The 25,080-nt window shown below is 47.8% G+C and overlaps 1 protein-coding gene across 3 annotated transcripts in view; it reads left to right on the top strand.

Annotated features, from left to right (window-relative positions):
• Nucleotides 1-25,080, top strand: part of PDE4B (phosphodiesterase 4B) — a gene marked incomplete at its 5' end in the record, with an annotated part of 202,857 nt that overhangs the window by 123,648 nt on the left and 54,129 nt on the right. For 2 of the 3 annotated variants that reach the window (XM_082483221.1, XM_082483222.1), the window contains 4 exons: nt 16,422-16,616; nt 18,614-18,650; nt 18,748-18,818; nt 23,112-23,161. In XM_082483221.1, the coding sequence (XP_082339347.1) occupies nt 16,422-16,616; nt 18,614-18,650; nt 18,748-18,818; nt 23,112-23,161 (353 nt within the window). Of the gene's footprint in view, nt 1-16,421; nt 16,617-18,613; nt 18,651-18,747; nt 18,819-23,111; nt 23,168-25,080 lie in introns of all 3 variants that reach the window. The other variant, XM_082483220.1, reaches the window with a different exon arrangement.

The following is a 25,080-nucleotide window of genomic DNA, read 5'->3' on the forward strand; positions in this document are numbered from 1 at the left end:
GGCTGCTACGTTTTTTTTCATCTATCAAGATAGTAAATTGTTTGGAGTGGAGTCTGGAAGAACAAGCTGACCCCCTTTTGCTTTACTGCAATAACATTATACAGTGTTTTAAAAACTATTTTATTAAACTCTATGCTTAGTGCCGCTTTCCCAGACCAGTTTTAGCTCCAGTAGAGCAAGCCCAGCTAATGAGGTCAGCTGATGACTGATGCAATATTATATATTTATTTCAGGTTAAATGTGTTAAGAAGTGGATTCTGGCAAAGAAATCCATTCTCGGGAGAAAACAAAGATAATTGCCAAAGCTGTAGCAAAAGTATTGCCTTCAATCAGGTCTGACATGTTAGTACAACAGTATGTGGAAGTGTAAATAGTGTGCTGCCAACGTCCGTTAGCCGCGTTGCTTATTGCATGGCTGGAAGGTGCTGGAGCTGTGATGGTATATACGCAGAGGAGGAACATTTGTAGAATAAGGGATGGAGTTTCTAATTATCGACCAGCCCCCTCACATAACGCTTTGCTTTCCTTGTCAGCACTCCAGTGCATCCATAAATAAACTCTGCAATTATATCCTTTTCTTCAGAAGAGGTGTAATTCTGCAGCCCCAGTGCTGCGGAACTGAGTCCCAGCGAGCTGCGGTGCGGGTGAGCCAAGGCCACAGCACGGCTCCTGCGAGCTCGCAGCTGGGGACCGAGCGGCAGCTGAGGTTTCCAGCCCCAACTGTCCGTCTCTTTGCTTCTCTGAGTTTAAGCCCTGAACTTACCAGTCACGTGTTTTTATGCAATTTAATATCTTTTACGTGGCTGAATTTTCTCTTCTGTTATTAAAAAAGAAAAGGAAAAGCTCTCATGGGCATGAATGAGGATTTATGTAATAGGTTGCAATGGCTCCATCAAAGCCATTGTGCTCTATCTTGTGAATATCTATTTAATCAGCGGTTTTAAAAAAAGACCTTACTTGTGCTAAGTGATTTTTCTTTCTTCAACTTCAAGAATTTCATACTCCTGTGAAGACGGAGCGCAGCCAGTCCAGCTACTCTAGTCTTGAATGTTGCTATTGAACCGCCTTTATGCTGGGAAGAGGTTTAAGTACTAAAGACGCTATTCAGATGATTATGGAGCTGCTACAAGAGTCTGGGAAGGCGCACTGCTAGGCTGTTACTTCTGTGACGAAGTACTGGGGTTTATTAACCGATCTGTCAAATTCAAGTCAATAAGCAGCTCAGCTATGCTCGCTCACATTTTCTCCATCACAGATTTGCTTGAGAAGCCATGCAGGTTGCCACTATAATTGAGGAGTTAGACCAACTTCTGATGTCTTGGAGGCACCCAGAAGGTTTCAGCCCCTGCTTGCAGAGAGGACTTTGCTCCATCAGCCTTCACTGCGCAGGTCAGAGCAGTGCGTAATTGAGGCAGTGCTGCTGGCCACTGGGCCAGCATGTGGGAGAGCCACGGTGGGGATGAGATCCACCAGCCTGTCCACAGTTATGTTCTCGGGCTGTCTCAATAGCCAGTGGCTTTTTGCTTCCACCTGGTCCAAGGAAACGAAAAGGCATGGGAGTTAATTCTGGCTGTGCTTACTGAGACTAGTGGAACCTGTGGGTGTAAATTTAGACAGAATTTGGTTTGTGGCTGGTTAACAGCACGCGCTGGAAAGGTTGCATTCTTAGATTAAGTCACAGAGAACATTTCTTACAATAGTAAAGTAAAAAGCCATAATGAATAGGATGTGTTCCAGCCAGCAATAAATCTTTGCACTTAGGCAGGGTGACATCTACACGGCTTCTCAGCCTGGCACATGCCATTTTCCTCTCCACTCTGTTGTTATTGAATACGCTGAACAGTCTCCCTTGCCCAATTAAAGCAGTACCTTGGCAGAAAGTGAAAATCACAAACCATGTAGGGCTGACTCTGCTAAGCACAAAAGGGCTTGACATTAGGGTTTTGTTCCCCGGTTGCATCTCATGCCACCCAGCTATCTTGTTTGCTCTTCACATGACTTGCCATCAGGCCCTCGATATCTGCGTGGCATTTTATGTTCCCTTTGGTCAGATGTTTTGCTGGGTGACGCCAGGTTATTAATATAGCGTGTCACATTTTATTCTGGCTGAGCGATATAAAGGGAATACCCGTTGTTTGTCTCCCACCCTGGGTCTGTAATCTTGATCTTTTCCAGACGCTCCCGGCGGCTGGCAGACAGATAGCACGCGGTCCGGCTCGCCCCGCGACTGATTGGTTTCTTGGCCATCGTCCAGTTCCAAGCACATCAACGCATTTGCAGAAAGGTTTCCTAACCTGAAGACGCAGAGCTGGCCCGATCTCTTGACATGTGAGGAAGGAAGGAGCTGGATTTCTGCTTGAGTTCAGCAAAGCAGAAAAGAGCAAGGGGAAAAGTTCCGGAAACTGCATCTTGGCTTGAGCTGGAGAAGGCAGATGCCCAAGCTGGGGTGGGAGAGTGTGGGCTGGTGCTAAGTCTCCTTCCAGTCTCCTGCTGGGATTTAATCTGAGCTCGAACGGGCTCATTTGAATCCATCTTTCCAATTTAAATGATATGGCTAGCAGCTATCTAGCACATGCAGCTTTTCTGTGAGCAGATGAAGGGTTAAACACCCCCGTTCGGTGCTGAGCCACAGGAAGAGCGCTCACATCTACAGCTTACGGAATTACTGATCTGAAAACCTGTATCAAGCACATATGGTGGGGCTCGGCCCTCGCAGGAGGTGTTGGTGTGCACCGGGGTGCTCGGTGCCCTGGCATCACTGGGGCCCGTGTTGCCTGCGCGGTGCTGGACCCGCTGCTCCTGCCCTGCCTGCTGCCCCAGCAGCCGGCCAGCCATTCCCCCCGCAGCTTTCAGCAGCTCCCCACTAGTTCCAGGTGTTTTCTCTCATGGGTTTCATCAGTGAAATCAAAAGTTTCTTTCTCCCCCTTGGAATAACACATCTGTGCAAACTGTCTTCAGGTTTTGCAACACTGAAGGTTTTCCCACATTTTCTCAATTATTTTTTTTAAATGGGCCCATTTTGGATGTTGATTCCCTCTGCCCGCTCATTCTGCGGTAGCTCAGTATAAACCTTTGTCAATACAATAAAATACTCAGGATGTCTAAATTCTATTAGCTCAAGAATGAAGCTTTTACTATGATGACGTGAGTCTTAAACTGCAATCAGATATAACGATTTTGTGCCGTGCCTACACATTTATGCTTATTCACACTGAAAACTTCACCTTCTGCATTATTAAATGGTAATCAATTGTAGCGAGTACTCTGCTAATATTTCTTCTTAATCCAGTGTTTGTGGCTGTATTGCCGCATTGTTTGCTGTTACTGGACTTGATGTCTTGTAGCTGCATTTAATAGATTCACAGTTTGGGGCTGCAATGTGTTTTGCTCTGTGCTCCCACATCTCCATTTCTTTTGAACAGTGCGGCTTTATGATTTGTAGTAAGTGACTCCAATATAGTGGTTCCAGCAAGTGATTTTCAACATGAAACAGAGCTTCTAAGGGATCACTAATTAAGGGAGATCAAAATGAGCCCTGAAGCAGGTCTTGGGAAGATTTACAGGTCTAGAGAAAATAACAGTGTTATTAAATGATATTTTGGGTGCCAACAGTGCACTATCTGCTTTCACATCAGAGAAATAATTCCTTCCCAAGAGGTTTTTAGAAGTGCAGCACAGAGGAGTTGGTCGAGATGGAGTGCGTGAGGAGGCAGTGTAGGAGGCTGCAGGAGCCTTTCTGAAGGGCTTCGTGGCAAGATGATGATCTGAGGTAGGACTTGAGCAAGGAGCTAATTTGGCAATAAGAAGACGCAGACTGTTGCAAGCACAAACATGCTGCAGTGGAGTCACAAGATGGTTGTGAAACTGTGTGTAGAGGAAGTGGCAAGCTGGGAGTTTCAGCCGTGTGATGAGAGCCAGGAACAGGAACACAGAATCCTGCCCCGTCCCGGTGAGGGCAGGAGAACTGGGATGAGAACTGCGTCAATCTGGGCAGCAAAGGCACCCGCAGAGGGGCTGGCCTGTGCGGACACACACTGTGGTTTAGACTTGTTTTGGATAGAGAAGCATGCTGTAAGGATGCTAGAAAGGTTAAAGGAAAAAAAAAAAAAAAGATAATGGATATCATATGTAATGGGTGATAATGTTTGCCCCCTTCCTAAATCGTTTTGCAATCAATAGCTGGCAGACCTGCAATGACCGACATCCTGAGCTCTGCCACACCTGGAAAACCTGGGGCCTTGGTTTTACTCTGTGGGTTCACCATTTGGCATAAACTATGTGAAACGTACTGCGAAACTTCTGCTCTGCCTGGCTTTTTCGGCCCACAGGCATTCCTGTAGAAGGTTTTGTTCTTGCTGCCCACCATTTCTGTCTTCTCTCCATGTTGCTGAAGGTTTTCCATCTGCTAAATCCAGTTTGCTGTCCAGAATTATTAAAGCTTGTTTCAGAGCATGGGATTTAATAGCAGAAAATAAAAATCTGTGTTTTAAATTCACCCTCTTTTTCCCCCCCTTTTGTTTTCAAACAGCCTGAGGAGGAAGGGAGGGAGTGTGGGCAGGCAGAGCGTGTCACTGCTAGGCTGCGCTCGGGTGTCCCTTCCAGCTCACTATTGTTTGTAAAAATGCAAATGTATGGAAATCCTGTATTGTGCATGCCAACAGATGGCCCGCTTTGTATTTACTGCCTCTGCCCGCACACGTGCTGAGGTATGGGGGTTATCTAGAGCTACGGTAACAGCGTCGGTGGCAGTGGTGATGCCAGAGGGGTCTCGTTTGCGATGGTGCAACACGCTTTTGACACCAGCCTCTTGCTTGTGTCTCACTTGTGTCTCCCTGTGCCACCTGCCTGCTCTGCTGGCCGGGCTTCGGTAAGCTGAAGCAGGAGAGAAGGGGTTTGTAGGTGGCTTTCTGCCTTCCCCATGTGGCGCTGGGGAGGCAGGAGGGGGGCAAGGAGACCCCAAACCTGGCAACTCATTTCTGCTAAGTTTGTCCCAGTGACATCTCCCAAATAAGTGTGCTTCTAGAGAGCGGATGGATGTTCAGTGGGATGCGGCTCATCCGTGGTGACTCACGGTGTAGGGGAAACATGGGTACCACAGGAGTCAGTTCCCTCCCGCGTACGTTGGGGGCAAAGCCCAAGTGCGCCCTGTGGGATGAGCCTCCTACACCACCAGGCTCCATCCCACAATGTTGTAGTCAATTATGCTATTAATCCCACCAGTAATAACATCAAGTTGGTGTTTACCCCCATCACTCCTACAGGAAAGCTGTTCAGTGATCTGTCTGCTCTCGAGGCAAAAAATTTTCCTCTGATTTCCAGCCTCAATTAATTCCTGTCCGTTTTATATCCACTTCTTCTTGTGCCAGCGATGCCCTTTAGCTTAAAGATCTCATCTCCTCTGCTGGCCTTTGCCCCTGGTACACGTACGGCAGCAGGGCATCATCCCTCAGTGGGCGTTTTGGCAGGATGAACGAGCTGAGCCCCTCTGTCTTTACTGTCAAGATCCTGATATGTTAATGGGAATAAAACAAATGAGCAATGAGAAGCACAGTGATGGCTGCAGCTGTGATTGACCAGAGTGCGTGAGGAGCTGCAATTTAAAAACAAACCAGTGAGCCATTTCTCTGCCTTTGCTTAGCTGGAGCGATGGCAAAAATGCCATCATTGCCAGTGACTTAGTTATAGCAAATATTCAATCGTAGTTGTATTAACCACAGGGTATTGGTATCCTTCGTTACTGCGGTGCCCTGGAAGAGGGTGCCGTTTCCAACCGTCCATTCAATACACGTGCCAAACCACCTAGGCCAAGTAAACACGCGACTTTCTGCCAAAGGGCCAGATTTTTCCATCCTTAATATTTTGTCCTCAAATAGTACCAGTTGGCAGATGCTTATCATTTGGATGAGGCTACTTTCGCATTAAGCTTCTGCTGGGCCTGAAATGATCAATAAGAGCTATAAAAGATTGCCCTTGAAATCACATCAGTACACTTTGCCATTTGCTACGTACAGTGTCTTTTCCTATTGACAGTAAAGATGAAGACTACAGTTGGAAGATGTGAAGCAAGTAAAATTTTGCTGAAATGTTCCCAAGCAGATTAATTATTTTTGAGAGGGCTGAGTCTCCAAAGGATTTAATAATCTGAATACCATCTTAGGACATTTTATTGTCCTTTTGCTGGCAGGGAACACAGATACCAATTATGGAGATAAATCCAAAAACCAGGTCAAGTAATTATTTTATGAATCAAGTGGAAAGGCTTGGTGCATTCCTCAGTGCAGCAGCTTTCCACACATTCACTGCTGGACTTCGGGTGTTGTAGACGAGCTGAGGGTAGTTTAAAGCATTAGTGCAGAAAACCTGTAAGTCTTCTGACTCAAAGGCCGTCTGTCCTCCCGTTTCAGATTAGCCAGGTAAAATGGAAAAATCTGTGCTCTCTGCAACTTTTTACAAATTATTGTCGTTTTATTCCTGTCTCCAGTCTGTTTGACAGCAGATAGAACAGCTATTTGATTTGTAGCTGATGCCTTCGTGCAGCCTGTCGCAGGCGGCCGGAGTTATGGCAGAGCAAAGCGGCTGGCGGTGAGCTTGCTGGTCGGTTTGAAAAGGCGAAAGTGTCTCTTGGAGTCATGCCAGGCCATCCTCTTCTTAAGGTCAGGATGAAATAAACCATGACTCTGGCCGGCAGCCTTCTGATGCTCCGGTTCTGTACAGATACGGGAACGCTTTCCTACGTACTGGAAGCAGACGTCGTTTGCTGTAGGGGACCCTTGAGGCTTGTGCTGCTGGCTTGTATTTGCCATTAGTGTGCTATATGCTTTGGGAAGGGTGTTAAGTGTGGATTACACTTAATAGGTATATGAGATACTTTTAAGATGCATTGATAAAAATGCAATATATGACTGTAATTCCCCTTTTATTACCAGTAATACCCTGGTGGGGAAAATGTGAGGCTGGACCCCGTGTACACACTTGCTGGGTGGAATTACCCACCCCGAGCTGGCTCTGTGGAAGGAGCAGGGCTTGTCTGTAGGCAGAAATGCTGTAAGGTGTCCTGGAGCCCCACCAAAAGGCACCGGGCTCAGCTGCAGCCCCACACCGGTGTCCCCATCACAACAGCCAGGCCACCGCGGGCAGCCTCCTCCACAGGAGGCAACATCTGTGTTTTGCATATTGGGAATGAGAGCCTGTGAAACGTTACAGTGCTTAGATGCAGCTGTAAAAGCTGAACTGATGCTGAACAGAGCATAACAGCTGGGCCAGGCTGGGATAAATACCGTCCCGTAACTTTAATGTAAACTTCTGCACTGCAGAACAGCAGAGTTTCACAGAGCAGGTAATGCCAAAATCCAGGGAGTGTCAGCTGAGGAGCACCGCGCTGTCCCCTTGCCACCTGTACCACCGGCCAAGGGTGTGCGACTCACCGCCCAGCACCTTTCCTGCAGGGAGAAGGTGGCTGTTGTCCCTCCGACGAGACCCAGCCGGGTCCTTCAGCACAGCAAAAGCACCGCCTGTGTGCCGGAGCGATTTGGTCCTGATGAGCTGTGAGCGGGTGGAGGGCGCTGGGCAGAAACACCCGCAAGGTGAGGAGAAGAGCTCTGTGAGTGCTGCACAGGGAGGGTAATACCTCATTAATACCTCCGCTTGGGCAGCAGTGGTAGGGAAGAAAAGCAGCTACTCCGTCGGTTGCTAGCTAGAATATTTTCAGGAGGAAAAAGCCCTTAGGAAGTGGTGTTGCTGCCTGTGCTGAGTGATCAGGCTCACACCCGTCTGCATTTACAAGAGCTGGAAGTGAAAATAGGGAGGGTGTCTGCTGTGTTTGACTATGCCTTGCATTTTCCAGAGATTAATGGCAGTGAACCATAGTAAGATGATAAAGTAGCCTAGGATGTACATTTTGAAAAATAACAACTGGTTTATAGAATTCAGGATTTCTTCTTTGGGGGACTTAAACAACCACATGATGTTAGCTTGTTACAGGATAACGTCGAGCTACTTATCTGTAGTAAACACGAAACGGATTAGATTTTTTGGAACCCTTTGTGCTAAAAGAAAATCCAACTCATTTTTACCTCCCTCCTGTACTTTTCCGACCATCTCCCAGTGGCTGCTCCGGCACAGCACCAGGCTGCCGCCAGCACGGCACGGTGCTGCTGCATGCTGCCCTTGGGCACACGTGGCAGCTCCACAGCCTGGTGCTTTCACCAGTGCTGGTGAGTGAATGGCCATGGGGAGAAGTAAAGGCTCAAGGACCTGATGTGTGAGATGCCGAGAGTTTCAGGCAGTAATTGCCGCAGACACTGAACAAGCAAGTAGTACAACGGCTTCTTCATAGTGAATAGGGCTTTGAAAAACTAAATGAGCACTTTGAAACATCCCTTAAAACCCAACAGGGCTCGTGCCGAGCTGTAGCTGAACTGATGTTTGCTGCCGTGCGTACCATGAGCCTTGCTGGGGTACTGCTGCCGAGCTATGCTGGAGAGCTGTAAGGGCTCTGGCTGCCTATATTCATTTTTAACCTTTGGCTACGCTGAAGACAGGCCTGGGTTGCAGAGGGAGCACCACCAGCTCTCAGACCTGCCTTGGACTCCAGGTGTTGGAATCAGGCAAACTGCGGTTCAGTCTGTAAGCCCCATTCTTCGCGACAGCAGTGATGGCCGGGGGCTCTGGTTATTCTGCCTCCGTTGTATCTGTTGAACAAGAGAGCTGCTAGGAAGAGTGAACTTCTATATTCAGAGATAACAAAGTCAAATAAACATATATTTTTGCTTTGTGATACATGCAGAGGCTTAATAACATGTTTAGCAGCAGATGACAGTTTACATTACAAACACTTAAGTAAGTGCTGCTGGGTTTTCTGTGCCAGGCAGCTGTGATACATGGTGGCTGTATTTCAGGAGGCACGGCTGTTTAGGCTCTGGAGATAAAAAAAGAGTTGGGAGCCACATGAGGCACAAACCTCATGCACACTTTTGAGAGGCCCCTGAGAGCAAGATGTTCCCCTTAGTGGAGAAGGTCAGAAGGGGGAAAAAAAAGCACTCATACGTGCGGTGCTGAGAGCGGTCAGCCTCACGGAGCCTCGTGCCAGTGCTAGGGCATCAGCACTCGGTGTGCTGGGCTCCGGCATGCCCGCTGTGTGTCCAATCCTGTTTCATTAAGTGCTGGTGTTTTCAAGCATAGACCTTTTCTGTGTAAAAGATTATTTAGAAAAAAACAGCAATCTGTTCTGATAATGGGAAACAGGTGCACAAAATTAGATAGCAGTCAGAAGCAGTTGTGGCTGTACAGATCTGAAGATGTAAGAAACAGCATTTTTCATTGCTAATGGTGTTAAAAAGCCAGCTGAATGTCTTGGTGAGAGGCAGGGCTCTAATGATTGCGAGAGGATCTTTATAATTAGCAGAGTCTGCCCAGACTTCCTGAAATACTCTATTTTGGAAACATTCGATACCATTGTAAAGGTGGTACCATAGTTAGAGGATCAGGAGTAATGCCCTCAGGAATGAGTCTGGGAAGACAAAGCAGATGGTAAGCCCTCTTGTAGAGCTGGTGCTGTCATCCTCAGGAAAAGTGTAAATTCATTAGCAGAAACAAAAAATACAGAAGCCTGCCTGTGTTGATAGACTTAAATGTGTCTATCTTTGTGTGTTATATTACAGATCTAGAAACAAGCTGTGGGGTGCGTAGCTCTCATGGTAACCATTTGACTTGCAATGACTATTCAAATGACTCTGAATTACAGGAAAATCATGGCGCAATCCTATTTTTTCAGTTTTTATGCCAAATCTTACCACGTTCCAAGGCTTCTGGCAGGCAATGCTAATCCAGGGACAACGCGTTCCTGATGCTCTCTCTTCCTTATTGCTACTCCACCAAAAAGTTTTGTGCCCACACCCCCTTGCAGAGGTAGATCAAAGCGCTCAAAAGCTGAATTGTTGGATAAGTTGGAGGCAGCATCTTCTGTCAGGACACCTTGGCAGCTGCCGTGTTTTCATGTGAGGCTGGTGCAGTGCTGTGGGAAGGAGCAGGGTTGGTTTAGGGTTGATTTAGGATGGGTTTGATGGGAATGGGTCCTCATGCACGCTGGAGGGAGTTGGCCCCATCGCTGGGTGGGGGCGAAGATGGCTGGAGGGCAATGGGGAGTCCCACAGCAGGGATCCCTCTGCCTGAAGAGGCTTGGTTAGACTTTCTGTGATAAAGGACTGCAGTAGTTTTTAATGTAGAGAAATTGTAGTCATTACTGTAAAACTCCAGAATTTGGACGGTAGGGGTTTGCTTTTATTAATTTTGTTTTGCAGACAGACACATGAAACCTCCTTGTGTTTTATGGTTGAGCGTGATCTCTCCTGCCTTGCCATTGCGTATTTCCTCTGTTGGTTACGGTTTTAAAATCACATCTTTCCACAGGTCCAAAGCAAGTGTCCCCTGAGCTGCTTGTCTGAGCCAGCTGCAGCTAACTCCTGCCACCTGCTGTCTCCTTCTCTGCTCTTCACTTTATTAAGATCCTGGTTTATTAAAAAATGCAGAGGGACAAAGGAGACGGAGCTGCGGCTGCCCCATCGCTTGCACTGCCCTCCTTGCTGCACATTGTTCTGCAACCACCCTCCTCCTACTGCTGCTGACCCTGCCATCTTCTCTCCTCCACCACCACCAGTTTTCCTCTCATTCATCTGAGGAAGCAGAGAGCCTGGATGTTGAGTTTCACTGGAGCCTGGCTCCAGGAGAAAGCCAGGGGACAGGCCACCTTCCTTCACCGCTCTGCAGTGCATGGAGACTTGCTGAGCTCTGCCATTGCATGTTTTGCCTTCGCCATGTTGGCTGTGCGCTTGCCGGGTTGGGGTTTGCTTGGTGAGTCTGCCATTCCCTTTGACTGGCACTGGGACTTGTGGCTTTCTGTGTCCACCAGATTCCCCTCTTCATCAGCTGCTGGGTTTCTGCTGGTGGTCAGTAACCCTGAGAATGTTTTCACCTCAGAGGTGCTGCTCACCCTTGCTCATGAATTGCACATTCGTGAATCTGACAGTAAAAACAGAAGGGCCTCAGGAGACTTGTTTTTATGTGTCAGTCAAGTCTTTTATTTGCAATTATTTTCTGGCATAGGGATTGCCCCACTGATTTGTGTCAGTGGTTAAATAATGCCCATCCCATACAAACAGTCATCATTCCTCCTGTGGTGCCAGTTTTTGGCTCTGTGCAAGTGGGCTCAACTCTTGAGGAGCTTTTGGTGGCCTCCAGGCACACCATCACCCCCTGAGACTGCCACAGCACTTGGAAATGTTGGCCGAATAAGCCTGATAATACATGTTGGAGGCAGGTGGGGAACAGTGTCAGCTCGGTGGGCTGGAGCTCCCAAGACCATAGAGCAACGCATGCTTTTTAGAGAGGACATCTCCTATGGTGGACAGATATTTATGTAACTTATCCTGAACGATTTACAGGGACCTTAGATACCAGGTTTGTAACCTACGTGTTTCGGTAACACAGTTTTAAGTCTCAACAGTGCCCACTTAATCCTGAACACGCTGGGCATCCACATGCTCATTCATGCAGAAGAGCCTCTGGGGCTGGCACAGGAGGTGAGGGAAAGAAGAGGTACGTCATGGTGGATGGCTGTGCTTTGGACCAAAGGTATTTCATCCACCATCCCTTGGTATGGACGTGGGGTGAGGAGCGACTGTAGAATAAACAGATCAAGCGTTTGCTGATTTTTTTACCTCTGGAACACTGCTTCAGTGCCTCTGTGCCAACGTTGTTTCACAAACAGGGTGTCTTGATGGCGAGTGCTGTTGCTTGAAGATAAACTGCAAAGCAAATTTTAGCTTTTTTTCTCTAGGCTGTTGTAGTGGTGCTTTGTACTTTGCCATCCTTATTTTTAACTAGACAAATGCAGCTTTATTTTCCACTTACATGAAGACTGTGGGGCACTGCAGACTTTGGAGAGGGCCCTTACAATCTGCGGAGTATTCTGAACACAGTGCCATGCTATGATTAAGTTTTTCCAGCAGAGCTCATCTTCTAATGAAAAAACTTAGTGGAAAATACAGCCCTGAGAGGGCAAGTTTACAATCTAATGACAATTCTTACCTATTTGGAGAAGAGGAGACTGAGGGGTGATCTTATTAGCGTTTATAAATATATAAAGGGGGAATGTCATGAGGATGGAGCCAGGCTCTTCTCAGTGGCGACCAGTGATAGGACAAGGGGTAATGGATTCAAGCTGGAACACAAGAGGTTCCACTTAAATTTGAGAAGAAACTTCTTCTCAGTGAGGGTGACAGAGCACTGGAACAGGCTGCCCAGGGAGGTTGTGGAGTCTCCTTCTCTGGAGACATTCAAAACTCGCCTGGACACCTTCCTGTGCAACCTCGTCTAGGTGTTCCTGCTCCGACAGGGGGATTGGACTAGATGATCTTTTGAGGTCCCTTCCAATCCCTACCATACTGTGATACTGTGATACTGTGATGTTTGGGAGATGATTTTCCCATGAGGACGCAATTCCAGATGGGCTATTGTACAGACCAAGAGCAACTGGTGTCCGTAATGTGCAGCAGAGATTTGAAAAACACAAGGTTAAGCTCTTGCTGTACATATCTCAGGCCAAGCTCTCTTAATATTGGGTCATCCGGGGGAAATAGTTTCCCGTATTCGGCTTGTAACTATTAAGCCACAACAGCAGAAACTTAAGCCTGGGTTTTGGCCATCCTGGTGAAGACCTTGTCCACCCAGCTGTACCGCTGGGATTTCCTGTTCGCATGCACAAAATAAAACACTTTTGGGAGAGATAACTACAAACTCCTGGTCAGCCTTCACTTTTTGGGGGCGAATTTTCTGTTAACTTAATGTCTGAGCACATGGTTGGCTGAGTGCTGGATCAGGCACAAGGAAGAGGAGCCAGATGAGGGGGGCCGGCACGGCTGCAAGCTGAACTTGTGGAAAGAAATAAAAACGCCTTTCCAGCTGGATTAACTGCGTGATCCGTGCTGCAGCGTGCCGGGCGCTGGCACAGGGAGGACAGGGGACGGACAGCGTGCAGCCAGGAGCTGGCTGTGTGCCCACGGGGTGGCTGGAAGCAGCCACGGCACTCCGAGCTGGGCGTCACCTCCGCTGGGCTTCTCGCTAATGCAGCCTGAAGGTCTCTGTCTCATCCCAGCATCAGCCGCAAGGACTGTAGAAATCTGCAAAACTTGCACGGTTCAGGCAAACTGTTTCTTGAGGAGCTCTGTCTTTGCCAGGGTTTAACTTCCACCTTTGCCCAGGTCACAGAGCATCAGGTCTCCTTCTTACATCTTTGGCTATGAAACTGCTTACGTCCTCTGAAGGTATTGAAAATCCCCTCGGGACTTAGGTGGGAATTTCTGCAGGAGTCAGGCTAGCAGAGAGCTTTTTTTTTATGTTAAAAGAGGGAAAGGGAAGGGAATGGGAGTATCTTCCACCTATCTCAAGGCACAGAAGCTATGCGTGCTACAGTAAGCCAGGCAAAACCAGATCTTTGGTGGATAGTTTCCCTCTTGCTAAACTTATTTCTTTGCAAAAGATCCCCTTATCAGCCTTGGCCCCTGTCTGCCTCCCTTCACCTCTTACACATGTTTTAAACCTTGTGTGTTAACTTTTCCTCCCAAACCGATCGCTGATGCCTACCAGCAAGCAGCAGGTACAGCATCAAACCACCAGAAGAAGCTCTGCTCAGCTGAATGCTCAGATTTAGTTCGTTGCTGCACTTCCATTTGTGTCAGTAAACTAAATGTTCTCAATTGAAGGTTTTTCAATGAAATGTTTTGACTAATCAGAGTTAATTTTCTGAATAGGTATAGATTAATTATCAGCTGGCTGTTGTTTGTAAATGCCATAGTTACAGAGAGAAGTTTCTTCTCTTGCTTACCGGTGGCTACAAATAAAGTGTACTCAAGCTGTCATTGGTAGAAAAGCAGATAATAAAGAGGAAAAGAAAAGAATATTAATTGAGCCATTACCAGTTTCAAGATGTACTTATGCAGTTGGGTAAGTAAATGCTACAGTGAGGCGTGATAGACATAGGAATCTCCCTCAATATGCACTGTGTTATACTGGTGCCCTGCCTTTGGATTTCCAAAGAATCTAAAACTCTTTGCACAGTTGCTTATGCATTTTTTAATTGCATTAATTAAATGCATGGGAACATGCATTTTTTAATTCTTGAAGAAGTGTATGTGGGACCAAACAGCACAAGACCAAAGTAGCAGCTATGAGGAACAGAATAACTACCAGGAGACCTACCCTTTTATTGCTCCACCCCAGTAAGTAGTTTCTGGAGACATCAAAAATAACTGTCTGAGCACCCACTCCCTCCCAAGCACATACACAACTGTAAATAAATATTTATGTTATAACTGCTCCGGCAAAGTATGCAATCCCTCACACGCAATGTATTATTACTGATGTTTGATAAATTGTTCTGTAATTCATTGTTTTTTGTTCATACAAAGTAGTTGGTGTATGAAGCTAAAAGCGGCAGGAAGCAGCTTGCAGCAGGAGCTGCAGCGCCAGGGCATGCAGCCTGTGTTTCACCATCACGGCTGCTTCCAGGGCAGCTCCTGCATCCCCCTCCTCCATTGCTGGACGCAGTTTGGTGTCACACCACAGCTCGGTGCTTCTCCAGGAAAGGCATTCAGTTTCATTACACAGGAACCTGAAACGCTTCTGCAAAGCCTAAGACTAGTGCCTGGGTTTTGAATGGTGGCAGAGTTTGTTTCTGGCTCTGCGTCCTTCCTGACGATACCCAGAGAACCATGGACAGGCTACGCTATAAAATCTGGATTTTAATCAGATTTCCTGATCAAGAGGTAAAAGGCCTTAATGCTTCAAGATGTCAGGTCACTGAGCAGGGAAAAGGCTGCCTTTGTTCTGAGCCTGCTTGGGTTTTCATTCTCCGTGGCCTCATGTCTAAATAATGCAGGTTGAGTTCAGCAATGGCACCTTCACGTCAGTGGTCTTCTCTGAGACCTTCACTACCTGTGGTTCCCTTCTGTGGTGTTTGGTGTTTGTTTTCCCCTTCTCATTTATCCCTCGGTTGACCCGTATTGAATCTCTGTGTGTACGTATGGACTCACAGCAGGGAAGGAGAGTAAGCCAAAATACATTTTGCAAGTGGATGCAGACTACCTTATTTTCTTCACGATTGCGTTAATTACTTACTTTCAGATCTACCAGAGGTTTTGCTGGTTCTTTTTTGCCTGGAGACTTTATCTGCCTCCTCCTGCAGCAGTGAAAAGCATGCTGCGTGCTCTGCAGAGTGGAGGGAGAGAGGGGGTTTTCCCTGACACCATACTCAGGGGGATCTTTTGACTCGGGGGGCAGGCAGCAATGGGGAGGGATGGAGAAATGCATGGCAGGGATCGCAGCTCAATGTTGTGGCCACAGTCCAAGTGCACGCCCGGCTGGGTGGTGCGGTTAAGGGTGGTCATCAGGCACAATAAGTTGGGAGAACATCGGAAACGGGAAGAGGGATGTGCCCTGGTAGGAGTGAGAACTCAGCTCCCACTGCAAGTGAGATGAAGCCTCAGACTTCCAAAGGCAAGAAAATTCATACTGACTGCACCCGTACTTCACTTGGCTTAGCTGGAACATGGTCACACATATGGTATTTATATCAGATCCAAATGCCCAAGCAAAGGAGGCCAACCTGCTTATTTTCAGGGTTTACGAGGGGTGTCACTTGCTAAAGTGTCCAGGGTGACTTCAGCCACAAGTTCCAGCAGCCAAGTTATGAAACCGTAAGAAAGTGGGTGTATAATGGAAACGGTGACAGAAATTTTTAAAAATTTTTAAACGGTCCTCCATTTTGCAGCCCAGCTGTTTGAAATTCACTGAACTAATATCTCGAATGGCTAAGATGTGAACTATGGCTGAAAAGAAACTCGGGCATCCGGCTCGCAAAACTGCCAAGTCCTTACCAGTCTCGCAGGATTTCAAAAGTTGGCTTCCAGAGCAGATGGGGACAGGGCTCAGCTGGAGGATGGTGGCATGTCATAGCTTCCTGTTATGCTTGTAAGGCTTGGAGTGGGGTTTGGAAAATCGAACCTCCTGACTTCTGCAAACACTGCAGCCATGGGGGAGGCGTGGGGAGAGCTGCGGATCTTGGTGACGGTGTTTCTTTGCTGTGTGTTCATGCTGAGAGCGACAGGAACTGTGCTGAGCTTAGAGAAACTCAGGCTGAAGGAAGACTGAACAGATGTAGGCAGGAAAGAAGCCTCGGGGGTAAATGTTTTATCATAATGCAGAGTCGTGCTTGCATACGATAGAAATATGCAAGAGGCTCCAGAACATGTAGCTCAGTGTCTCCTGTACTAAGCAAAAGACAATGTGGGCACTGCAAACGTGACACATGCACTGAAGAACATCCTTTGGCAGATGCATGTGACACACAGTATGTGTTTTATTCACAGCTTTGATGTGGAAAATGGTCCATCACCGGGTCGCAGCCCGCTGGACCCACAGGCCAGCTCCTCATCAGGACTCGTATTGCACACGACGTTCCCAGGCCACAGCCAGCGCAGGGAGTCATTCCTGTACCGATCTGACAGCGACTATGATTTATCACCAAAGACGATGTCCAGGAACTCTTCTCTCCCAAGTGAACAGTAAGCATAAATTCAGCTCACATCGTATTTTACAGTAACTAAGAGCTTTACATGGCTTCCTGTAATCCTCAGAGCTCTGTTAAGAGGAGCTTATGGGTGGTATTCACATTTCACAGCCTAAGTGCCCAAGACGGGTGTTTTTATGATCTGCCAAGGCATGACTTCCTTCTCCCCATCCCATCCTTGAAATATTCCCCTTTTCTCCATAATTTAGCACAAGAGCTTTCAAATCTGTACCCTGAAATGATAGAGAATTTTTGCATTTTACCTTTCTTGGTACTAGTTCTTCACATGGGAATTTGTGTTCGGGGTGTGAAGCGCTTTCAGGTAAAAGCAGAGTAAAGCCTGGGCCGTGCTCGGGGCAGAGACCGCTGCAAGCTGCCCGTGTCCTCGCTGGGCCTGCTGGCAGGAGAGCCTTGTCACTCCAGCCCTTGGCTTGCATGGTGATTTTCTGGACTCTCTTTTCTCCGTTATACTCTATTTGTGCTATCTCAGAGTCTGGTTAACATCATCTCTGCTTTTTCTTAAGTAGGTAACGCTCCATTAGCCTGGACAATAGAAATATGACTGTCCTTATATTTAGTGTTACTCTTCTCCGTCCTGTTTTCTGTCATGGATTGTTTGCTAGAACTGGGCGGAAAATACAGCAGAAAGCCGAGACAGATGGTTGAGCTTGAGAGGATCAGTACAACACAGAGCATGGAGCTTAAATGAGTGTCCTGGATTTGCAGGTCTTTATTTTAAAAGGCACAGTTTAAAGTTGTAAAGTGACCATTAAGCTATAAAAAAGCTCTTTTAAAGAAAGTTTAACTGTTATGAAAGCCCTACAAGTTTTGTCATGAAATAGAAATCTAAATATTAGCGAGATCCATGAGGAGAATTCCCCTGAAAGAGAATATCCCTCCCTGTTAGTTAACATTTCGTAAATATTTACCAGAGACAAAGTAACCACTCCAAATTATGCAAATACCATGTTTTGTGTAAATGGTGGATTTTAACAATTTCTCAGTGTTCCCAGCAGCGTGCTGGAGGAGACAGCTGTGCTGGGGTGGGGAGAGTCCCATCCAGCTGTGCCCAGCACCCTCATTTCCCGCAGCTTCATAGCTACCTGCAGTTAGCGGTATCCATTTACTGCAGGTGTCAAAGCTTCTGAAGCACTTGGGGGAGCCGGCATCTCCACGCTGACCTGGTTTTGACATGAGTGTTGAGAAAACTTTAATTAAAACCTAGACTTAGCAGCATTGATACCCAAATCTGGACAAGTGGACGTGCTCTGTGGCAACACAGCCAGGGAGGATATCCCTTTGAAGGGGTCCCATGCTGGTGGATGCCTCTCTAGAGGTGCCCGTGGTGTGGTACAGACCATGCGGAGGGATGGGAGCCCACCAGCAGCCGTGCTGGATTGCTTCGCTTTCCAGCCACGGTCAGGTCTGCGCCGCACGGCAATGGCTCTACCCCGCCACCTCTCAGTTTGGTAAATCGTGCTGGGTTTTTCATAGACGCACAAGTGTTATATATAATATCGTAAAAGAATCCCTCTTATTGACGGTGACGATGTATTTTTCTCAGAACTTCTGCTCAAATCTTCCATGATGAAAGCGGCCGGGCAAAAACGCGGCGTCTGAATAACATTAAAGACTGTGGCAGAGATCAACAAAAGCCAGGAAATTCAAAGCTGACCTTTCCCCGGACCGTTATGTTATTTTTTCCACCGCAGTGTGAGCGTGCTGCCTTAACTTTTGAATTTCCTGGCTTTTATTGCCTGGTATTACCGATCCGAACAGTCGCTCCAGCCGGGTTGTTTTGGATATACACTGCGAGATCTTTCCATTCGGAACAGGATTTTATGTAGTGTTAAATACACCCTGCATGGGTTAATGTGGTGGGTGGTTTTTTTGTGGTGGGGAAACCTCCCTCTGTAACATTCTCATGGGGGGGGGGGGGGGGATGACGCCCCGTTTGAGGTAAATTTACACGTTTTCTCCGCTTCTCCCTAGGCATGGGGACGACCTGATTGTCACACCGTTCGCCCAGGTGAGTTGTCCTCTCAAATTAAAAACAACCAAACAAAAAGAACAAACTAAAACCTTAAGTGGGGAAGATAACCTCTCGGCTTTTGCCTCCCTCATAGGTGCTGGCGAGTCTACGCAGTGTGAGGAACAACTTCACGCTCCTTACCAATTTGCACGGCACCTCCAACAAGTAAGCCCGTCGTTTTAAGTCCCCATGAAGCAGGGGCCGGCGGCGACCCAGAAGGGGTCGGCGGCGACCCCAGGTCGCCGCCGACCCCTTCTGGGTCGCCGCCGGCCCCGGGCTACCGCCGCGCTGCCTCAGGCCCGCTCTGCCTCTTGCGCGGGACGCCAGGGGGCGCCAAAGCGCAGCCCGCCGCCCGGGCGCCGCCATCGTCTCTCACCTCAGGGAGCGCCCGCGGGCGGGAACCTCCCCGGGGAGGGGGGAGACCTCGTCGGTGACTGGGGAGACTGGGAAAGCATGGCGAGCCTGAGGAGAGAGGGGTGTGTTTCTGCTTGGGATGGGGGGTTGGGGAGGGTGTGTGATGTGTTTCTGGGCATGTTGGGTGCGTGTGATTTGGTATCTTCCTCGCTTTGCCGCTTTGGCTGTCCCCGGCGTTCGTTAGGCACCCATAGAATTTTTTTGGTTGGGAGAGATGTTTAAGATCATAGAGTCCAACCATTAGTCTAACACTGCCAAGTTACCACTAAACCATGTCTCTCAGCACCGCATCTGCCCATCTTTTAAATACCTCCAGGGGTGGCGACTCCACAACTGCCCTGGGCAGCCTGTGCCAATGCTTGACAACCCTTTCCGTGAAGAAATTTTTCCTAATATCCAATATAAACCTCACCTGGCGCAACTTGAGGCCATCCCCTCTTGTCCTATCTCCTGTTCCTTGGGAGCAGAGCCCGACCCCCCCTCACTGCCCCCTCCTTTCAGGGAGCTGTAGAGAGCGAGAAGGTCTCCCCTCGGCCTCCTCTTCTCCAGGCTGAACCCCCCCAGGGCCCTCAGCCGCTCCTCACCAGACGTGTGCTCCAGACCCCTCACAGCTCCGCTGCCAATCTCTGGGCACACTCGGAGCAGAGGTGTAGGTGTCTGGTCAAGCTGTGGCGCTGCCCTGCGTTTCCACCATTGTTTCACGAGAGAGGCAGTCCTGGGCAAAGAATGGACGCCAAGGAGGGAATCCCCAAGCACGAGGCTGTGGGGACGGTGAGGGTTTCCCCCGGCAGGGCCGGCAGCAACATCCTGCAGCTCGGCTGTGCCTGGAGAACCAGCCTGTCCTTCATTCCTACCTTGCTCTGTTTGAGACTGTAATTACCCCGAACAATTTTTTATACCTGCTGAACAGGAGAAACCCAACAGATTCCTTTTCACGCCTCTGTCCGGAACCACCGTTTCCCCTTAGCTATTTATAATGAGCCGGTCATCGTCATTTTCTGGCCTGTTTTGCCCCAAGAGGGCTGTTTTGCGTGAAACCAGCATCATTCATTCCTGGCGGTGTCGGATACGCACCCACCCATCCCACCCTGGGACTGGGCAGGCGTTGCTCGCTCCAAGTGTGCCGCTGGCTCCTGGAGCGAAGGAGTGAGATGCAAAAGTGCGCTCCATTGGGATGCTGCGGGCTTGCCCCACTGCTGCACACGTGAGTGGCATCGCCTGGGTGCCCCCCCATGGACTCTGCTTTCTGCCTTCCCATGAAATCTTGTATTTCACATAAAGCCCAGCATTTTTTCTGGGTGGGAGGTTTTCCTCCTGTTGATTTCTCTTTGCGCATTTTGATGGAAAGGAACCGCTGCATTCCAAGATGGAGGTTAATAGAAAAACAGATGGCTGAAATAGATTCCTTTTTTTAAGCTTTGCTTTTTTGAACAGCTCAAGCATTTCAGCAGTTCCTAATGAGGAATCTGAAATTGGACGGGGCCGGAAGGAAGTGAGGGCGTAACCTGTACGACGCAGAGGCATCTTGCAGTGTCCTTTTGAAAACATTCCCAGATTTGATTGAGGCATAAAGTCATTTGCCCAGCCAAAGTAGAAGTCGTTAAATGTTTAAACCATTATATACCAAACATCCAAATCCGTGGCAGTATGTGCTTCCAGGCACTGTGGAGCTTCCCGCACAGTTTCCAAACAGCTCTGCTGGGTTACAGCCGTGCTGCCAGCTCATGATTTTATCATATGTCTCATGATATGTGGTATTTTACTTAAACTTCTGCTCTGGGGATCATGAGAATCTCAGCTTTTCTTTAGCCCCTCCTCTCCCCTCTTTTTTCCTCCTCCTCCACCCCTTCTGGCCCGAGAAACAAAAAGGGGATGCTGTCCCACATATTTACAGAAATGCTGGAAAATATGAATGTTAAGGGCTGGAGGAAAAAAAAACAACTAGAAGTCATATTTTTTGGACTTTAACGTCAGGGGTTTTAAGGCAATTTCCTGATTGGAAAAGAGGAGAGTATGATTAATGGTTTCAGAGTGCCTGAGTTTGGCAGATGCGGCCCAGGACACGGTCAGAAGGCATCCGGCGCCTAACACCCGCTGGCAAGAGAGAAGGAGCGGGAAGCAGGAGCCGTGTACCCTTCAGTGTGGTGGTGCCTAAAAAGGGACAGTGCTGTCAAACCCCAGATCTTGGGGTCTCTGTTGCCCGCGCCCAGGCTGCCGCAGAAAGCAGGACGGGCACGGCCAGGACGTAACTCAAGGATTCCAGGAGTGGTGCCGTTCCCTTTTCAGGCTCTGCAGTGGGGAATACCCTACTGAATACTAGTTCATCCCTACCCCCCACCCCCCCCACCCCCAAAGGCATGTCTGTGCAACTCAGCGCAGGGTTTGGAGATACCTGGAGCATGTCTCCCCAGATACTGGAAGCGCTGCAGCCGCAGCATGGTGTCCCTATTGGGGAGTTTCTGTTTTTCAGAGATTTCAAGATTTGGCTTTTCAAAGGCTCAGCAGAGGCAGGTTGGGGCAGATTTTCAGAGAAGTCGGCATCCAACATGTGCGCCCTGTGCTGAACCCTTCGAAGAATCTGGGTCCCGGCAGCTCCCTCCAGAAAAGCCGAGCCTTTGAAATCCCAGCCGGTGAGCGGGTGCTGCTCCCAGGGGAGCCTGCTGCTCGGAAGCAGTCTTTGGAGCCCCGCCAGCGGATCAGGAGGCTGGGGCTGAGGGTCTGTAGCAGGACTGTGGCTGCGTTACCCTAACGCAGATCTTACCTGGTTAGCGAGGCCTTCCGGAGCACTTCTGAAGAACCCCCTGGAGCTACAATTGCAGCAGAATTGAGTCGCTCACTTGCTTTGATTTTAGCTTCAAAGGAGAGCTGGCAAATAATGGGATGCTTCAGTTCAGTGGCTGACTCAAAAAATTGGGGTTAGGAGGTTGGCTAGGAGAGAGTGTGGGGAAATCTGGCTTCAGTTAAAATGTATCAGAAACTGGGAAGCAAAAGCCCAAAGTTTCGTTTTTGGTCAGCCTGAAATACCGCAATTCAATTGAAAATGAAGGATCTTGATTTTGGTGTCAACTCTTCTTAACTTCTTTAAAAAAGAAGTCTCTTTTTTTTTCCCCCAAGTAAATTATGGTTTCATCCTGAAAAATTAACAGTTTTGTTTGGCAAATCTCACAATGAAATATTTTGACATTCGGCGATATGCTGCACCCTTTTTCCAGTCAGACCCTGTTTGCTTGACCTGAGCCAATTTTTCAAATAGCTTTTGGTCCTTTCGAAATCCAGTCTTTTCTGATGAAATTGTTGCTCCTAGTCAAAAAAATGTCCTTCAGCTCTTTCAGAGCTTACACTAGCAACTGTGGTGTCTTCTCAGGTGCTTTCTGGTGCAATTCAAACTGTTAACTGTGGGGTTTAAAGCCGTACGTTTCTCACCTTACCTATGGCCTTGCCTTGCAGCCTGCACGCTGGTGTAGCAGTTGACAGTACTTCAGGGTCCAGTTCAGACCCTGTAGGAAAAAGCTTTTCAGGAGAAGACCTTGATTCTGGGGCACCCACTGACACCGTCAGCCACAGAGACCGGCCCTTGCTGACTTCCAGGCTTATTTTAAGCAGAAAGTTGCAAAGGCTGTGTGGGATGATGGCACATCTTTCCTGGTGTACCATCTTTTCAGCATGTGTGTGTGCTTAGCCAGGGGACAGATCATCTTTGGGATTCCCAACAGATGTATTGATACTGCTCATTAACTGCCCCGAGAAGCTGTGACTGCCCCATCCCTGGAGGTGTTCAAGGCCAGGTTGGATGGGGCTTGGAGCAACCTGGGCTGGGGGGAGGTGTCCCTGCCCGGGGCAGGGGAGGTTGGGACTGGATGATCTTCAAGGTCCCTTCCAACCTAAACCATTCTATGATTCTATAAAATAATTTTAAAGTGTTTTGGGCTTCCTTGTGAGTGTGAAAAATGATTTTTAACTGTGGGAGTTGGCTGTTTGAACTGCCAACAGGGTTTGAAATGATAAAATAATACCTATTGATGGAGGATTCTTTACCCCTCTTAGGAGATCTCCAGCAACGAGTCAGCCACCCGTCTCCAGAGTTAACCTGCAAGGTACGTGTGTGACTTTGATAATCACCTGCAAGGTCAAATGCGAACGGAGGCTTATGGCACATCATTTTACTGACATCTACTTCTCTGCCCCCTCCCCCTGTTGCAATTCTGGGCTCGCAGAGCTTCTTCTAGGTTTGTCGTGCAAAACCAATACAAGGGAACCATCAGACCCAAAATATTGTTATTTTAATAGTTTGGGGGTTTGGGTTTATCCTTGTATGTTAGCATAAAAGACAAACATGATTTTGGTTTGATAGTCATGGCCACAGTGACTGCTATTCTTCTGAGTCCCTGTGCTGCACAGGCCTGGACAAGCCCCAGCCTACAGGCCTTGAACAGGCTCAGACACAGCTGTATCTTTTTTTTTTGTCCTGTTTATTTCAGTTTGTTTCCATGTGATCTATGTAAAAATTGCAATCTCAAAAACCTTTCTCAGGTGAAACTTCCTCTGCTTTTATTAGGCTGCCCTGGAACGGCTTTTTTTTCTGTTGTTGTTTCATTGTTTGCTTGCGGTCTTTTGAAATCTACATTTAGCAATCGAACGAGAGCGGAATTCAGTGAGCATGGCTAATCACATCTTCTTTCCTGTCTGCTCCCCCCATGCCCATGGTGTCCCTCATTCACCTTGTCCTCACCCCCGTGTCGGGTCAGAGACCACAGCAAACGCATGTAGGTTTGACTACGATGACACCAAACAAAGCAGCCGGATGGAGGGCGAGCAAGGGACCCCCGCGGGGGCTCAGCATCTGCCTGGGGTGCCCAGGCAAGGTGGGGTAGGCAGCGGTGTGAGCCCAGCGAGCGGAGGCAGGGAGCAGTCGGGGTGCGAGCGGGGTGCTGCGCAGGTAGGGTGAAGTACTGAGGATGGGAAGCAGAGGCAACCTGCTTATGACAAGTTTCTTTCCTTTTTACACCTGAATTTAGCCTCGCAGTGCTGGGCGCTTGTGGGACCCCTCTCGGGAGCAGAGCTGGCCCTACTTGCACTAATTTAAAGGTTACTCCCACAGAGAAAGGAGATAAGATTTGGAGGAGTGCCCATCTGTAAGGTTTAATTTCAGCCTTTCCAATAAGTATGCCCTTGGAGGGACTAATAAAACTTAATTTTTACAGTGCGCGAAGCCTGGATAACTATCATTTCCTTTCATGTTGTATATTATTTACTGTCTGGGGACACATATAGTCCTGGAGACTTCCAGATTATGTTCCTCAGAACTTGTTAATGGAATGTGGAAACCTCTGATGAAGAAAGAAAACTGGACAACACAGTCTTAAACACCTTTTCCTTCACTCCCTCTCTGTGAGCAGTGTCGAGTCAGGGCTAGCAGGAATGCAACTCGTCACTGCATTTAAAAATCTGTTCTAGCAAGACTTTGATTTTGTGGCCTGTGTGAAGAAAATCATGGAAAATTTCGTAATCTTTCCATAGATCTGTTTATATAGGTTACAGAATCTAATAACGAGGAGACAATTCCGTTCCAGGAATTTTTAGATTAATTTTCTTAACACTTTTTGTGGAAACAATTGCTTTCAACTTTTTTAACACTTTGTGGATACTTTTCTGCAGTATTGCCAATGTGAGCCTTAGGATACTCGTTACTTTTTAGCTAACCCAAGCTTCTAATGCGGGGAATACATGAAAATTTCATCTTTCTTTTTGATTGAAGGGTCTGACACACGTAATTGTAGAGCAAGTTTTGTGTTACCCTGTAAAGCTCAAAAAGAGAAAGCAACTGAAAAGAATCCAACTCTCAGCATTTTTAACCTTGTGATCCTGACTCATGGTTTTTAATGTTTCAGTGCGAGTAATTATATGTGGATAGGTCGATATATCTAAAATAAATTTTATTAACATCTTACCTGAGCTGTGAAAAAAGAAAATGTCCAGATATGGAAATGAGCCACACTGGACACATTTTCAGTAT

Source organism: Vanellus vanellus, assembly GCF_965231255.1.
Source record: "Vanellus vanellus genome assembly, chromosome: 5".
In the NCBI taxonomy this organism is placed as follows: Eukaryota; Metazoa; Chordata; class Aves; order Charadriiformes; family Charadriidae; genus Vanellus; species Vanellus vanellus.